At 54.7% G+C, this 18,992-nt stretch overlaps 1 protein-coding gene across 1 annotated transcript in view; it reads left to right on the forward strand.

Moving 5' to 3' along the window:
• mamdc4 (MAM domain containing 4) overlaps window positions 1-18,992 on the forward strand; it is a 365,757-nt gene that overhangs the window by 237,371 nt on the left and 109,394 nt on the right. The window contains exon 6 of the mRNA XM_085965967.1: window positions 16,004-16,141. Within this exon, the coding sequence (XP_085822093.1) occupies window positions 16,004-16,141 (138 nt within the window). The remainder of the gene's footprint in view (window positions 1-16,003; window positions 16,142-18,992) is intronic.

Below are 18,992 nucleotides of genomic sequence, written 5' to 3' on the forward strand. Positions count from 1 at the left end.
CAGACACTGTCCTTTCACACTCTGGGACAGTGGGTCACACACTGTCCTTTCGCCCTCTGGGACATTGAGTCAGACACTGTCACTTCACACTCTTGGACAGTGGTTCAGACACTGCCCTTTCACACTCTGGGACAGTGGATCACAAACTGTCCATTTAGACAATGGGACAGTAGGTCAGACACTGTCCTTTCACACTCTGGGACAGTGGGTCACACACTGTCCTTTCACTCTCTGGACAGTGGGTCACACACTCCTTTCACACTCTGGGACAGTGGGCCACACACTGTCCTTTCACACTCTGGGACAGTGGATCACACGCTGTCCTTTCACACTGCGACAGTGGGTCAGACACTGTCCTTTCACACTCTGGGACAGTGGGGCAGACACTGTCCTTTCACACTCTGGGACAGTGGGCAGACACTGTCCTTTCACACTCTGGGACAGTGGGGCAGACACTGTCCTTTCACACTCTGGGACAGTGGGGCAGACACTGTCCTTTCACACTCTGGGACAGTGGGTCAGACACTGTCCTTTCACACTCTGGGACAGTGGGTCACACACTGTCCTTTCACTCTCTGGGACAGTGGGTCACACACTCCTTTCACACATTGGGACAGTGTGTCAGACACTGTTCTTTCACACTCTGGGACAGTGGGTCACACACTGTCCTTTCACACTCTGGGACAGTGGGGCAGACACTGTCCTTTTCACACTCTGGGACAGTGGGACAGACACTGTCCTTTTCACACTCTGGGACAGTGGGACAGACTCTGTCCTTTCACACTGTGGCACAGTGGCTCACGCACTCTCCTTTCACACTCTGGGACAGTGGGTCAGACACTGTCCTTTCACATTCTGGGACTGTGGGTCACACACTGTCCTTTCACACTCTGGGACAGTGGATCACACGCTGTCCTTTCACACTCTGGGACAGTGGATCAGACACTGTCCTTACACATCCTGGGACAGTGGGTCAGACACTGTCCTTTCACACTCTGGGACAGTGGGTCACACACTGTCCTTTCACTCTCTGGGACAGTGGGTCGCACACTGTCCTTTCACTCTCTGGGACAGTGGGTCACACACTCCTTTCACACTCTGGGACAGTGGGTCAGAAACTGTCCTTTCACACTCTGGCACAGTGGGTCAAACACTGTCCTTTCACACTCTGGGACAGTGGGTAACACACTGGCCTTTCACACTCTGGGATAGTGGGTCAGACACTGTCCTTTTCAAACTCTGGGACAGTGGGTCACACACTGTCCTTTCTCACTCTGGGACAGTGGGTCAGACACTGTCCTTTTCACACTCTGGGACAGTGGGCCACACACTGTCCTCTCACACTCTGGGACAGTGGGTCACACACTGTCCTTTCACACTCTGGGACAGCGGGTCACACACTGTCATTTCACACTCTGGGACAGTGGGTCACACACTGTCCTTTCACACTCTGGGACAGCGGGTCACACACTGTCCTTTCACACTCTGGGACAGTGGGTCACATACTGTCTTTTCACACTCTGGGACAGTGGGTCACACACTGTCCTTTCACACTCTGGGACAGTGGGTCACACACTGTCCTTTCACACTCTGGGGCAGTGGGTCACACACTGTCCTTTCACTCTCTGGGACAGTGGGTCTCACACTCCTTTCACACTCTGGGACAGTGGGTCACACACTGTCCTCTCACACTCTGGGACAGTGGGTCACACACTGTCCTTTCACACTCTGGGACAGCGGGTCACACACTGTCCTTTCACACTCTGGGACAGTGGGTCACACACTGTCCTTTCACACTCTGGGACAGCGGGTCACACACTGTCCTTTCACACTCTGGGACAGTGGGTCACATACTGTCTTTTCACACTCTGGGACAGTGGGTCACACACTGTCCTTTCACACTCTGGGACAGTGGGTCACACACTGTCCTTTCACACTCTGGGGCAGTGGGTCACACACTGTTCTTTTCACACTCTGGGACAGTGGGACAGACTCTGTCCTTTCACACTCTGGGTCAGTGGGTCACACACTGTCCTTTCACACTCTGGGACAGCGGGTCACACACTGTCCTTTCACACTTTGGGACAGTGGGTCAGACACTGTCCTTTCACTCTCTGGGACAGTGGGTCACACACTCCTTTCACACTCTGAGACAGTGGGTCAGACACTGTCCTTTCACACTCTGGGACAGTGGGTCAGACACTGTCCTTTCACACTCTGGGACAGTGGGTAACACACTGTCCTTTCACACTCTGGGACAGTGGGTCAGACACTGTCCTTTCACACTCTGGGACAGTGGGTCACACACTGTCCTTTCGCCCTCTGGGACATTGGGTCAGACACTGTCATTTCACACTCTGGGACAGTGGGTCAGACACTGCCCTTTCACACTCTGTGACAGTGGTTCAGGCACTGTCCTTTCACACTCTGGGACAGTGGGTAATACACTGTCCTTTCACACTCTGGGATAGTGGGTCAGACACTGTCCTTTTCAAACTCTGGGAGAGTGGGTCTTACACTCTCCATTCACACACTGGGACAGTGGGTCACACACTTTCCTTTTACACTCTGGGACAGTGCGTCACACACTGTCCTTTCACACTCTGGGACAGTGGGTCAGACACTGTCCTTTCACACTCTGGGACAGTGGGTCACACACTGTCCTTTCACTCTCTGGGACAGTGGGTCACACACTGCCCTTTCACTCTCTGGGACAGTGGGTCACACACTCCTTTCACACTCTGGGACAGTGGGTCAGACACTGTCCTTTCACACTCTGGGACAGTGGGTCAGACACTGTCTATTCACAGTCTGGGACAGTGGGTCACACACTGTCGTTTTACACTCTGGGACAGTGGGTCACACACTGTCCTTTCTCACTCTGGGACAGTGGGTCAGACATTGCCCTTTTCACACTCTGGGACAGTGGGACAGACTCTGTCCTTTCACACTCTGGGACAGTGGGTCAGACACTGTCCTTTCACACTCTGGGACAGTGGATCAGACACTGTCCTTTCACATTCTGGGACAGTGGTTCAGACACTGTCCTTTCACACTCTGGGACAGTGGGTCACACACTGTCCTTTCACACTCTGGGACAGCGGGTCACACACTGTCCTTTCACACTCTGGGACAGTGGGTCACACACTGTCCTTTCACACTCTGGGACAGCTGGTCACACACTGTCCTTTCACACCCTGGGACCGTGGGTCACATACTGTCCTTTCACACTCTGGGACAGTGGGTCACACACTGTCCTTTCACACTCTGGGACAGTGGGTCACACACTGTCCTTTCACACATTGGGACAGTGGGTGACACACTGTCCATTCACACACTGGGACAGTGCGTCAGACACTGTCCTTTCACATTCTGGGACAGTGGGTCACACACTGTCCTTTCATACTCTGGGACAGTGGATCACACGCTGTCCTTTCACACCCTGGGCCAGTGGGTCAGACACTGTCCTTTCACATCCTGGGACAGTGGGTCAGACACTGTCCTTTCACACTCTGGGACAGTGGGTCACCCACTGTCCTTTCACTCTCTGGGACAGTGGGTCACACACTGTCCTTTCACTCTCTGGGACAGTGGGTCACACACTCCTTTCACACTCTGGGACAGTGGGCCACACACTGTCCTTTCACACTCTGGGACAGTGGATCACACGCTGTCCTTTCACACTCTGCGACAGTGGGTCAGACACTGTCCTTTCACACATTGGGACAGTGGGTCACACACTGTCCATTCACACACTGGGACAGTGCGTCAGACACTGTTCTTTCACACTCTGGGACAGTGGGTCACACACTGTCCTTTCACACTCTGGGACAGTGGGACAGACACTGTCCTTTCACACTCTGGGACAGTGGGTCACACACTGTCCTTTCGCCCTCTGGGACATTGAGTCAGACACTGTCACTTCACACTCTTGGACAGTGGTTCAGACACTGCCCTTTCACACTCTGGGACAGTGGATCACAAACTGTCCATTTAGACAATGGGACAGTAGGTCAGACACTGTCCTTTCACACTCTGGGACAGTGGGTCACACACTGTCCTTTCACTCTCTGGACAGTGGGTCACACACTCCTTTCACACTCTGGGACAGTGGGCCACACACTGTCCTTTCACACTCTGGGACAGTGGATCACACGCTGTCCTTTCACACTGCGACAGTGGGTCAGACACTGTCCTTTCACACTCTGGGACAGTGGGGCAGACACTGTCCTTTCACACTCTGGGACAGTGGGCAGACACTGTCCTTTCACACTCTGGGACAGTGGGGCAGACACTGTCCTTTCACACTCTGGGACAGTGGGGCAGACACTGTCCTTTCACACTCTGGGACAGTGGGTCAGACACTGTCCTTTCACACTCTGGGACAGTGGGTCACACACTGTCCTTTCACTCTCTGGGACAGTGGGTCACACACTCCTTTCACACATTGGGACAGTGTGTCAGACACTGTTCTTTCACACTCTGGGACAGTGGGTCACACACTGTCCTTTCACACTCTGGGACAGTGGGGCAGACACTGTCCTTTTCACACTCTGGGACAGTGGGACAGACACTGTCCTTTTCACACTCTGGGACAGTGGGACAGACTCTGTCCTTTCACACTGTGGCACAGTGGCTCACGCACTCTCCTTTCACACTCTGGGACAGTGGGTCAGACACTGTCCTTTCACATTCTGGGACTGTGGGTCACACACTGTCCTTTCACACTCTGGGACAGTGGATCACACGCTGTCCTTTCACACTCTGGGACAGTGGATCAGACACTGTCCTTACACATCCTGGGACAGTGGGTCAGACACTGTCCTTTCACACTCTGGGACAGTGGGTCACACACTGTCCTTTCACTCTCTGGGACAGTGGGTCGCACACTGTCCTTTCACTCTCTGGGACAGTGGGTCACACACTCCTTTCACACTCTGGGACAGTGGGTCAGAAACTGTCCTTTCACACTCTGGCACAGTGGGTCAAACACTGTCCTTTCACACTCTGGGACAGTGGGTAACACACTGGCCTTTCACACTCTGGGATAGTGGGTCAGACACTGTCCTTTTCAAACTCTGGGACAGTGGGTCACACACTGTCCTTTCTCACTCTGGGACAGTGGGTCAGACACTGTCCTTTTCACACTCTGGGACAGTGGGCCACACACTGTCCTCTCACACTCTGGGACAGTGGGTCACACACTGTCCTTTCACACTCTGGGACAGCGGGTCACACACTGTCATTTCACACTCTGGGACAGTGGGTCACACACTGTCCTTTCACACTCTGGGACAGCGGGTCACACACTGTCCTTTCACACTCTGGGACAGTGGGTCACATACTGTCTTTTCACACTCTGGGACAGTGGGTCACACACTGTCCTTTCACACTCTGGGACAGTGGGTCACACACTGTCCTTTCACACTCTGGGGCAGTGGGTCACACACTGTTCTTTTCACACTCTGGGACAGTGGGACAGACTCTGTCCTTTCACACTCTGGGTCAGTGGCTCACACACTGTCCTTTCACACTCTGGGTCAGTGGATCACACGCTGTCCTTTCACACTCTGGGACAGTGGGTCAGACACTGTCCTTTCACAGATTGGGACAGTGGGACACACACTTTCCATTTAGACACTGGGACAGTGGGTCAGACACCGTCCTTTCACTCTCTGGGACAGTGGGTCACACACTGTCCTTTCACTCTCTGGGACAGTGGGTCAGACACTGTCCTTTCACACTCTGGGACCGTGGGTCAGACACTGTCCTTTCACACTCTGGGACAGTGGGTAACACACTGTCCTTTCACACTCTGGGATAGTGGGTCAGACACTGTCCTTTTCAAACTCTGGGACAGTGGGGCACACACTGTCCTTTCACTCTCTGGGACAGTGGGTCACACACTCCTTTCACACTCTGGGACAGTGGGTCAGACACTGTCCTTTCACACTCTGGGACAGTGGGTCACACACTGTCCTTTTGCCCTCTGGGACATTGGGTCAGACACTGTCATTTCACACTCTGGGACAGCGGGTCAGACACTGCCCTTTCACACTCTGGGACAGTGGTTCAGACACTGTCCTTTCACACTCTGGGACAGTGGGTCACACACTGTCCTTTCACACTCTGGGACAGTGGGTCACATACTGTCTTTTCACACTCTGGGACAGTGGGTCACACACTGTCCTTTCACACTCTGGGACAGTGGGTCACACACTGTCCTTTCACACTCTGGGGCAGTGGGTCACACACTGTTCTTTTCACACTCTGGGACAGTGGGACAGACTCTGTCCTTTCACACTCTGGGACCGTGGGTCACATACTGTCCTTTCACACTCTGGGACAGTGGGTCACACACTGTCCTTTCACACTCTGGGACAGCTGGTCACACACTGTCCTTTCACACTCTGGGACCGTGGGTCACATACTGTCCTTTCACACTCTGGGACAGTGGATCACACGCTGTCCTTTCACACTCTGGGACAGTGGATCAGACACTGTCCTTACACATCCTGGGACAGTGGGTCAGACACTGTCCTTTCACACTCTGGGACAGTGGGTCACACACTGTCCTTACACATCCTGGGACAGTGGGACAGACTCTGTCCTTTCACACTCTGGGACCGTGGGTCACATACTGTCCTTTCACACTCTGGGACAGTGGGTCACACACTGTCCTTTCACACTCTGGGACAGCTGGTCACACACTGTCCTTTCACACTCTGGGACCGTGGGTCACATACTGTCCTTTCACACTCTGGGACAGTGGATCACACGCTGTCCTTTCACACTCTGGGACAGTGGATCAGACACTGTCCTTACACATCCTGGGACAGTGGGACAGACTCTGTCCTTTCACACTCTGGGACCGTGGGTCACATACTGTCCTTTCACACTGTGGCACAGTGGCTCACGCACTCTCCTTTCACACTCTGGGACAGTGGGTCAGACACTGTCCTTTCACATTCTGGGACTGTGGGTCACACACTGTCCTTTCACACTCTGGGACAGTGGATCACACGCTGTCCTTTCACACTCTGGGACAGTGGATCAGACACTGTCCTTACACATCCTGGGACAGTGGGTCAGACACTGTCCTTTCACACTCTGGGACAGTGGGTCACACACTGTCCTTTCACTCTCTGGGACAGTGGGTCGCACACTGTCCTTTCACTCTCTGGGACAGTGGGTCACACACTCCTTTCACACTCTGGGACAGTGGGTCAGAAACTGTCCTTTCACACTCTGGCACAGTGGGTCAAACACTGTCCTTTCACACTCTGGGACAGTGGGTAACACACTGGCCTTTCACACTCTGGGATAGTGGGTCAGACACTGTCCTTTTCAAACTCTGGGACAGTGGGTCACACACTGTCCTTTCTCACTCTGGGACAGTGGGTCAGACACTGTCCTTTTCACACTCTGGGACAGTGGGCCACACACTGTCCTCTCACACTCTGGGACAGTGGGTCACACACTGTCCTTTCACACTCTGGGACAGCGGGTCACACACTGTCATTTCACACTCTGGGACAGTGGGTCACACACTGTCCTTTCACACTCTGGGACAGCGGGTCACACACTGTCCTTTCACACTCTGGGACAGTGGGTCACATACTGTCTTTTCACACTCTGGGACAGTGGGTCACACACTGTCCTTTCACACTCTGGGACAGTGGGTCACACACTGTCCTTTCACACTCTGGGGCAGTGGGTCACACACTGTTCTTTTCACACTCTGGGACAGTGGGACAGACTCTGTCCTTTCACACTCTGGGTCAGTGGCTCACACACTGTCCTTTCACACTCTGGGTCAGTGGATCACACGCTGTCCTTTCACACTCTGGGACAGTGGGTCAGACACTGTCCTTTCACAGATTGGGACAGTGGGACACACACTTTCCATTTAGACACTGGGACAGTGGGTCAGACACCGTCCTTTCACTCTCTGGGACAGTGGGTCACACACTGTCCTTTCACTCTCTGGGACAGTGGGTCAGACACTGTCCTTTCACACTCTGGGACCGTGGGTCAGACACTGTCCTTTCACACTCTGGGACAGTGGGTAACACACTGTCCTTTCACACTCTGGGATAGTGGGTCAGACACTGTCCTTTTCAAACTCTGGGACAGTGGGGCACACACTGTCCTTTCACTCTCTGGGACAGTGGGTCACACACTCCTTTCACACTCTGGGACAGTGGGTCAGACACTGTCCTTTCACACTCTGGGACAGTGGGTCACACACTGTCCTTTTGCCCTCTGGGACATTGGGTCAGACACTGTCATTTCACACTCTGGGACAGCGGGTCAGACACTGCCCTTTCACACTCTGGGACAGTGGTTCAGACACTGTCCTTTCACACTCTGGGACAGTGGGTCACACACTGTCCTTTCACACTCTGGGACAGTGGGTCACATACTGTCTTTTCACACTCTGGGACAGTGGGTCACACACTGTCCTTTCACACTCTGGGACAGTGGGTCACACACTGTCCTTTCACACTCTGGGGCAGTGGGTCACACACTGTTCTTTTCACACTCTGGGACAGTGGGACAGACTCTGTCCTTTCACACTCTGGGACCGTGGGTCACATACTGTCCTTTCACACTCTGGGACAGTGGGTCACACACTGTCCTTTCACACTCTGGGACAGCTGGTCACACACTGTCCTTTCACACTCTGGGACCGTGGGTCACATACTGTCCTTTCACACTCTGGGACAGTGGGTCACACACTGTCCTTTCACACTCTGGGACAGTGGGTCACACACTGTCCTTTCACACATTGGGACAGTGGGTGACACACTGTCCATTCACACACTGGGACAGTGCGTCAGACACTGTCCTTTCACATTCTGGGACAGTGGGTCACACACTGTCCTTTCATACTCTGGGACAGTGGATCACACGCTGTCCTTTCACACCCTGGGCCAGTGGGTCAGACACTGTCCTTTCACATCCTGGGACAGTGGGTCAGACACTGTCCTTTCACACTCTGGGACAGTGGGTCACCCACTGTCCTTTCACTCTCTGGGACAGTGGGTCACACACTGTCCTTTCACTCTCTGGGACAGTGGGTCACACACTCCTTTCACACTCTGGGACAGTGGGCCACACACTGTCCTTTCACACTCTGGGACAGTGGATCACACGCTGTCCTTTCACACTCTGCGACAGTGGGTCAGACACTGTCCTTTCACACATTGGGACAGTGGGTCACACACTGTCCATTCACACACTGGGACAGTGCGTCAGACACTGTTCTTTCACACTCTGGGACAGTGGGTCACACACTGTCCTTTCACACTCTGGGACAGTGGGACAGACACTGTCCTTTCACACTCTGGGACAGTGGGTCACACACTGTCCTTTCGCCCTCTGGGACATTGAGTCAGACACTGTCACTTCACACTCTTGGACAGTGGTTCAGACACTGCCCTTTCACACTCTGGGACAGTGGATCACAAACTGTCCATTTAGACAATGGGACAGTAGGTCAGACACTGTCCTTTCACAGTCTGGGACAGTGGGTCACACACTGTCCTTTCACTCTCTGGACAGTGGGTCACACACTCCTTTCACACTCTGGGACAGTGGGCCACACACTGTCCTTTCACACTCTGGGACAGTGGATCACACGCTGTCCTTTCACACTGCGACAGTGGGTCAGACACTGTCCTTTCACACTCTGGGACAGTGGGGCAGACACTGTCCTTTTCACACTCTGGGACAGTGGGACAGACACTGTCCTTTTCACACTCTGGGACAGTGGGACAGACACTGTCCTTTCACACTCTGGGACAGTGGGGCAGACACTGTCCTTTTCACACTCTGGGACAGTGGGACAGACACTCTCCTTTCACACTCTGGGACAGTGGGTCAGACACTGTCCTTTCACATTCTGGGACTGTGGGTCACACACTGTCCTTTCACACTCTGGGACAGTGGATCACACGCTGTCCTTTCACACTCTGGGACAGTGGATCAGACACTGACCTTTCACATCCTGGGACAGTGGGTCAGACACTGTCCTTTCACACTCTGGGACAGTGGGTCGCACACTGTCCTTTCACTCTCTGGGACAGTGGGTCACACACTCCTTTCACACTCTGGGACAGTGGGTCAGAAACTGTCCTTTCACACTCTGGCACAGTGGGTCAAACACTGTCCTTTCACACTCTGGGACAGTGGGTAACACACTGGCCTTTCACACTCTGGGATAGTGGGTCAGACACTGTCCTTTTCAAACTCTGGGACAGTGGGTCACACACTGTCCTTTCTCACTCTGGGACAGTGGGTCAGACACTGTCCTTTTCACACTCTGGGACAGTGGGACAGACACTGTCCTTTCACACTCTGGGACAGTGGGTCACACACTGTCCTTTCGCCCTCTGGGACATTGAGTCAGACACTGTCATTTCACACTCTGGGACAGTGGGTCAAACACTGCCCTTTCACACTCTGGGACAGTGGATCACACACTGTCCTTTCACACTCTGACAGTGGTTCCGACACTGTCCTTTCACACTCTGGGACAGTGGGTCACACACTGTCCTTTCACACTCTGGGACAGTGGGCCACACACTGTCCTCTCACACTCTGGGACAGTGGGTCACACACTGTCCTTTCACACTCTGGGACAGCGGGTCACACACTGTCATTTCACACTCTGGGACAGTGGGTCACACACTGTCCTTTCACACTCTGGGACAGCGGGTCACACACTGTCCTTTCACACTCTGGGACAGTGGGTCACATACTGTCTTTTCACACTCTGGGACAGTGGGTCACACACTGTCCTTTCACTCTCTGGGACAGTGGGTCACACACTCCTTTCACACTCTGGGACAGTGGGTCAGACACTGTCCTTTCACACTCTGGGACAGTGGGTCACACACTGTCCTTTTGCCCTCTGGGACATTGGGTCAGACACTGTCATTTCACACTCTGGGACAGCGGGTCAGACACTGCCCTTTCACACTCTGGGACAGTGGTTCAGACACTGTCCTTTCACACTCTGGGACAGTGGGTCACACACTGTCCTTTCACACTCTGGGACAGTGGGTCACATACTGTCTTTTCACACTCTGGGACAGTGGGTCACACACTGTCCTTTCACACTCTGGGACAGTGGGTCACACACTGTCCTTTCACACTCTGGGGCAGTGGGTCACACACTGTTCTTTTCACACTCTGGGACAGTGGGACAGACTCTGTCCTTTCACACTCTGGGTCAGTGGCTCACACACTGTCCTTTCACACTCTGGGACAGTGGATCACACGCTGTCCTTTCACACTCTGGGACAGTGGGTCAGACACTTTCCTTTCACAGATTGGTACAGTGGGTCACACACTTTCCATTTAGACACTGGGACTGTGGGTCAGACACCGTCCTTTCACTCTCTGGGACAGTGGGTCACACACTGTCCTTTCACTCTCTGGGACAGTGGGTAACACACTGTCCTTTCACACTCTGAGACAGTGGGTCAGACACTGTCCTTTCACACTCTGGGACAGTGGGTCAGACACTGTCCTTATCACACTCTGGGACAGTGGGTAACACACTGTCCTTTCACACTCTGGGATAATGGGTCAGACACTGTCCTTTTCAAACTCTGGGACAGTGGGTCACACACTGTCCTTTCACTCTCTGGGACAGTGGGTCACACACTCCTTTCACACTCTGGGACAGTGGGTCAGACACTGTCCTTTCACACTCTGGGACATTGGGTCAGACACTGTCATTTCACACTCTGGGACAGTGGGTCAGACACTGCCCTTTCACACTCTGGGACAGTGGTTCAGACACTGTCCTTTCACACTCTGGGACAGTGGGTAATAGACTGTCCTTTCACACTCTGGGATAGTGGCTCAGACACTGTCCTTTTCAAACTCTGGGACAGTGGGTCACACACTCTCCATTCACACACTGGAACAGTGGGTCACACACTTTCCTTTTACACTCTGGGACAATGCGTCACACACTGTCCTTTCACACTCTGGGACAGTGGGTCAGACACTGTCCTTTCACACTCTGGGACAGTGGGTCACACACTGTCCTTTCACTCTCTGGGACAGTGGGTCACACACTGTCCTTTCACTCTCTGGGACAGTGGGTCACACACTCCTTTCACACTCTGGGACAGTGGGTCAGACACTGTCCTTTCACACTCTGGGACAGTGGGTCAGACACTGTCTATTCACAGTCTGGGACAGTGGGTCACACACTGTCGTTTTACACTCTGGGACAGTGGGTCACACACTGTCCTTTCTCACTCTGGGACAGTGGGTCAGACATTGCCCTTTTCACACTCTGGGACAGTGGGACAGACTCTGTCCTTTCACACTCTGGGACAGTGGGTCAGACACTGTCCTTACACACTCTGGGACAGTGGATCAGACACTGTCCTTTCACATTCTGGGACAGTGGTTCAGACACTGTCCTTTCACACTCTGGGACAGTGGGTCACACACTGTCCTTTCACACTCTGGGAGAGCGGGTCACACACTGTCCTTTCACACTCTGGGACAGTGGGTCACACACTGTCCTTTCACACTCTGGGACAGCGGGTCACACACTGTCCTTTCACACTCTGGGACAGTGGGTCACATACTGTCCTTTCACACTCTGGAACAGTGGGTCACACACTGTCCTTTCACACTCTGGGACAGTGGGTCACACACTGTCCTTTCACACTCTGGGACAGTGGGTCACACACTGTCCTTTCACACTCTGGGAGAGTGGGTCACACACTGTCCTTTCACACTCTGGGACAGTGGGTCACACACTGTCCTTTAACACTCTGGGACAGTGGATCACACGCTGTCCTTTCACACTCTGCGACAGTGGGTCAGACACTGTCCTTTCGCACATTGGGACAGTGGGTGACACACTGTCCATTCACACACTGGGACAGTGCGTCAGACACTGTTCTTTCACACTCTGGGACAGTGGGTCACACACTGTACATTCACATTCTGGGACAGTGGGTCACACACTTTCCTTTTACACTCTGGGACAGTGCATCACACACTGTCCTTTCACACTCTGGGACAGTGGGTCAGACACTCTCCTTTCACTCTCTGGGACAGTGGGTCACACACTGTCCTTTCACACTCTGGGACAGTGGGTCACACACTCCTTTCACACTCTGGGACAGTGGGTCAGACACTGTCCTTTCACACTCTGGGACAGTGGGTCATACACTGTCCTTTCACACTCTGGGACCGTGGGTCACTCACTGGCCTTTCTCACTCTGGGACAGTGGGTCAGACATTGTCCTTTTCACACTCTGGGACAGTGGGACAGACTCTGTCCTTTCACACTCTGGGACAGTGGGTCAGACACTGTCCTTTCACACTCTGGGACAGTGGATCAGACACTGTCCTTTCACATTCTGGGACAGTGGTTCAGACACTGTCCTTTCACACTCTGGGACAGTGGGTCACACACTGTCCTTTCACACTCTGGGACAGTGCGTCACACATTGTGCTTTCACACTCTGTGACAGTGGTTCACACACTGTCCTTTCACACTCTGGGACAGTGGGTCACACACTGTCCTTTCACACTCTGGGACAGTGGGTCACACACTGTCCTTTCACACTCTGGAACAGTGGGTCACACACTGTCCATTCACAGTCTGGGACAGTGGGTCAGACACTGTCCTTTCACACTCTGGGACAGTGGGTCACACACTGTCCTTTCACACTCTGGGACAGTGGGTCAGACACTGTCTTTTCACACATTGAGACAGTGGGTCACACGCTGTCCTTTCACACTCTGGGACAGTGGGTCAGACACTGTCCTTTCACACTCTGGGACAGTGGGTCACACACTGTCCTTTCACACTCTGGGACAGTGGGTCAGACACTGTCCTTTCACTCTCTGGGACAGTGGGTCACACACTGTCCTTTCACACTCTGGGACAGTGGGTCACACACTCCTTTCACACTCTGGGACAGTGGGTCAGACACTGTCCTTTCACAGTCTGGGACCGTGGGTCACTCACTGGCCTTTCTCACTCTGGGACAGTGGGTCAGACACTGTCCTTTCACACTCTGGGACAGTGGGTCATACACTGTCCTTTCACACTCTGGGACCGTGGGTCACTCACTGGCCTTTCTCACTCTGGGACAGTGGGTCAGACATTGTCCTTTTCACACTCTGGGACAGTGGGACAGACTCTGTCCTTTCACACTCTGGGACAGTGGGTCAGACACTGTCCTTTCACACTCTGGGACAGTGGATCAGACACTGTCCTTTCACATTCTGGGACAGTGGTTCAGACACTGTCCTTTCACACTCTGGGACAGTGGGTCACACACTGTCCTTTCACACTCTGGGACAGTGCGTCACACATTGTGCTTTCACACTCTGTGACAGTGGTTCACACACTGTCCTTTCACACTCTGGGACAGTGGGTCACACACTGTCCTTTCACACTCTGGGACAGTGCGTCACACATTGTGCTTTCACACTCTGTGACAGTGGTTCACACACTGTCCTTTCACACTCTGGAACAGTGGGTCACACACTGTCCATTCACAGTCTGGGACAGTGGGTCAGACACTGTCCTTTCACACTCTGGGACAGTGGGTCACACACTGTCCTTTCACACTCTGGGACAGTGGGTCAGACACTGTCCTTTCACACATTGAGACAGTGGGTCACACGCTGTCCTTTCACACTCTGGGACAGTGGGTCAGACACTGTCCTTTCACACTCTGGGACAGTGGGTCACACACTGTCCTTTCACACTCTGGGACAGTGGGTCAGACACTGTCCTTTCACTCTCTGGGACAGTGGGTCACACACTGTCCTTTCACACTCTGGGACAGTGGGTCACACACTCCTTTCACACTCTGGGACAGTGGGTCAGACACTGTCCTTTCACAGTCTGGGACCGTGGATCACTCACTGGCCTTTCTCACTCTGGGACAGTGGGTCACACACTGTCCTTTCACACTCTGTGACAGTTGTTCAGACACTGTCCTTTCACACTCTGGGACAGTGAGTCACACACTGTCCTTTCACACTCTGGGACAGTGGGTCACACACTTTCCTTTCACACTCTGGGACTGTGGGTCACACACTGTCCTTTCACACTCTGGGACAGTGGGTCACACACTGTCCTTTCACACTCTGGGACAGTGGTTCAGACACTGTCTTTTCACACTCTGGGACAATGGGTCACACACTGTCCTTGCACACTTTGGGACAGTGGGTCTCACACTGACCTTTCACACTCTGGGACAGTGGGTCACACACTGTCCTTTCACACTCTGGGACAGTGGGTCACACACTGTCCTTTCACACTCTGGGACAGTGGGTCACACACTGTCCTTTCACACTCTGGGACAGTGGGTCACACACTGTCCTTTCACACTCTGGGACAGTGGGTCACACACTGTCCTTTCACACTCTGTGACAGTTGTTCAGACACTGTCCTTTCACACTCTGGGACAGTGGTTCAGACACTGTCCTTTCACACTCTGGGACAGTGGGTCACACACTGTCCTTTCACACTCTGGGACAGTGGTTCAGACACTGTCTTTTCACACTCTGGGACAATGGGTCACACACTGTCCTTGCACACTTTGGGACAGTGGGTCTCACACTGACCTTTCACACTCTGGGACAGTGGGTCACACACTGTCCTTTCACACTCTGGGACAGTGGGTCACACACTGTCCTTTCACACTCTGGGACAGTGGGTCACACACTGTCCTTTCACACTCTGGGACAGTGGGTCACACACTGTCCTTTCACACTCTGGGACAGTGGGTCACACACTGTCCTTTCACACTCTGGGACAGTGGGTCACACACTGTCCTTTCACACTCTGGGACAGTGGGTCACACACTGTCCTTTCACACTCTGGGACAGTGGGTCACACACTGTCCTTTCACACATGAAGACGTGAGCTGGTTATGCTCTCGCAGACTTGAGCTTTTTCAGGCCTCTGATCAGGGGTGTATGTTTCTGTTGTTTATAGGACACTACATGCTGGCCGATACCAGTGAGGGGGTCCTTCCCAGAAGCCAGGCCGTGCTCCTGGTTTCACTGCTCCAGGAGCCGCGGGATGCCGGAGTTTGCCTGCACTTCTGGTTCCTGATGAATGGCGAGACTCCAGGTAATAGTTTCACCTTTAGTCACCTCAGAGACTTGGCCCTCCCTCCCACCGCGGGCTCTTCATACCCAGGCTCAGCAACACCAATCACCGCCTCATGGTTTGCCCTTGACTCCTCTTGGCTGCAGTGCCTGGTGCTGTGGGCCTTCGCCGCTCTCTCACACCAGCTGAGGCGCACTCTGACGTGCTTTGTGTGTTCCAAATACATTTGATCCCATAACTCATACCGACCAGAGCCGGTGCTGCTGTCGGGTTATGTTGGCAGAATGTGGCAGTGCCCTGGACTGTGATCACTGAAGGGCCGTTTTTTTCTCCACGCCCAAATGGCCACAGCGTCCTTTCCCCACTTAGCAGGCGAGAGGGGCAGACACCCCGAACCGGTGGCTCCTTCTTCAATCTGCGGCTCGGGCTCCGGATTACGTCATCGGGGCCCGACGGTAATTTTCACCCCAGGCTTGCGCGGGGAGGCCATTGTGGCTTCGTCGCCATGCCAACCGAGCAGGAAGAGGAGGCGGGGGCTGAAGAAGCCCACAACAGCTAAGTTATTTAAACTTGTTTTGTTTGTTTGAAGGCCAGGAGGAGCAGGAGTGTTTTCCAGCCTCCACCAGGAAGCCTCAGGCCCCTGGGATTCCCTCCCTCCTTCCCCAGACTGGGATTCCCCTCCCGACCCCCAACCCATCCCAACAGTACTTGCATACTGCTCCCAGACCGTGTCCTCACTCTCTCACCCATTACTCTTCATCTTCAATCTCTCTCGCCATCTTCCTGCCCTCTCAACTTTCCTTACTCCTCTCGATCTCATCTCCTCCCCTCTCAGTGTTTCCTGAAGGAAGATCCCCCGGGCCCTCCCCAAGGATCCCCCCGGGCCCTCTCCGAGGCTCCCCCGGGCCCTCCCCAAGGATCCCCCCGGGCCCTCCCCCAGGATCCCCCCGGGCCCTCTCTGAGGCTCCCCCGGGCCCTCCCCAAGGATCCCCCCGGGCCCTCCCCGAGGATCCCCCCGGGCCCTCTCCGAGGCTCCCCCGGGCCCTCCCCGAGGATCCCCCGGGCCCTCCCCAAGGATCCCCCCGGGCCCTCCCCGAGGCTCCCCCCGGGCCCTCTCCGAGGCTCCCCCCGGGCCCTCCCCAAGGATCCCCCCGGGCCCTCCCCCAGAATCCCCCCGGGCCCTCCCCGAGGCTCCCCCCGGGCCCTCCCCCAGAATCCCCCCGGGCCCTCCCCGAGGCTCCCCCCGGGCCCTCCCCCAGAATCCCCCCGGGCCCTCCCCGAGGCTCCCCCCGGGCCCTCCCCCAGAATCCCCCCGGGCCCTCCCCGAGACTCCCCCCGGGCCCTCCCCGAGGATCCCCCCGGGCCCTCCCCGAGGCTCCCCCATCCCCCGGGCCCACCCCGAGGATCCCCCGGGACCTCCCCAAGACTCCCCCCGGGCCCTCCCCGAGGCTCCCCCATCCCCCGGGCACTCCACGACGCTCTGCCCGGGCCCTCCCCGAGGATCCCCTGGGCCCACCCTGAGGCTCCCCCGGGCCCTCCCCGAGGCTCCCCCCGGGCCTTCCCCGAGGCTCCCTCCGGGCCCTCCCCGAGGATCCCCCCGGGCCCTCCCCGAGGCCTCCCCGAGGCTCCCCCCGGGCCCTCCCCGAGGCTTCCCCGGGCCCTCCCCGAGGCTCCCCCCGGGCCCTCCCCGAGGCTCCCCCCGGGCCCTCCCCGAGGCTCCTCCGGGCCCTCCCCGAGGCTCCCCCCGGGCCCTCCCCGAGGCTTCCCCGGGCCCTCCCCGAGGCTCCCCCCGGGCCCTCCCCGAGACTCCCCCCGGGCCCTCCCTAGGGCTCCCCCAGGATCCCCCTGGCTCCCTCCACACTGCCCCATCAAACACTCCCATCATTTTTCAATCCACTCTGGCTTCAGGTGTGGTGCCAGAGGTCTGGAGGACAGCTAATGTGGTACCCTTGTTTAAAAAGGGAGAAAGGGATAGACCGAGTAATTACAGGCCAGTCAGCCTAACCTCGGTGGTGGGAAAATTATTGGAAAAAGTTCTCGGGGCAGGATAAATCTTCATTTAGAAAGACACGGATTAATCAGGGACAGTCAGCATGGATTTGTTAAGGGAAGGTCGTGTCTGACAAACTTGATTGAATATTTTGAGGAGGTAACAAGGAGGGTCGATGAGGGTTTGATGTAGTGTATATGAATTTTGGCAAGGTCCCACATGGCAGACTGGGCACGAAAGTGAAAGCCCATGGGATCCAAGGCAAAGAGGCAAGTTGGATCCAAAATTGGCTCAGAGGCAGGAAGCAGAGGGTAATGGTCGATGGGTGTTTTTGTGACTGGAAGGCTGTTTCCAGTGGGTTCCGCAGGGCTCAGTACTGGGTCCTTTGCTTTTTGTGGTATATTTAGACTTGAATGTAGGGGGTATGATTAAGAAGTTTTGCAGATGATACTAAAATCGGCCGTGTGGTTGATAATGAAGAAGAAAGTTGTAGACTGCAGGAAGATACCTCAAAGGTAGTAATCTCTGGATTACTCCCAGAGCCACGCGCTAGTGAGTACAGGAATAAGAGGATAGAACAGATGAATGTATGGCTGGAGAGATGGTGCAGCAGGGAGGCCTTTAGATTCCTGAGGCATTGGGACCGCTTCTGGGGAAAGTGGGATCTGTACAAGCCGGGACCAATATTCTTGCGGGGAGGTTTGTTAGTGCTGTTGGGGAGGGTTTAAACTAGCTTGGCAGGGGGATGGGCACCAGCATATAGGAGTAGAAAAGAGGAATAAGGTGCATGAAAGAGTGAGTGTGTTGGATAGTACTAGAGAAGATAGTACTAGAGGCGGTAATAATACCATATTAGATAGGAGCAGACTAAGAAAGACTACG

The sequence above is a fragment of the Somniosus microcephalus genome, chromosome 23 (assembly GCF_052327205.1).
Source record: "Somniosus microcephalus isolate GS21.2 chromosome 23, FLI_Smic_1.0, whole genome shotgun sequence".
NCBI lineage: Eukaryota > Metazoa > Chordata > Chondrichthyes > Squaliformes > Somniosidae > Somniosus > Somniosus microcephalus.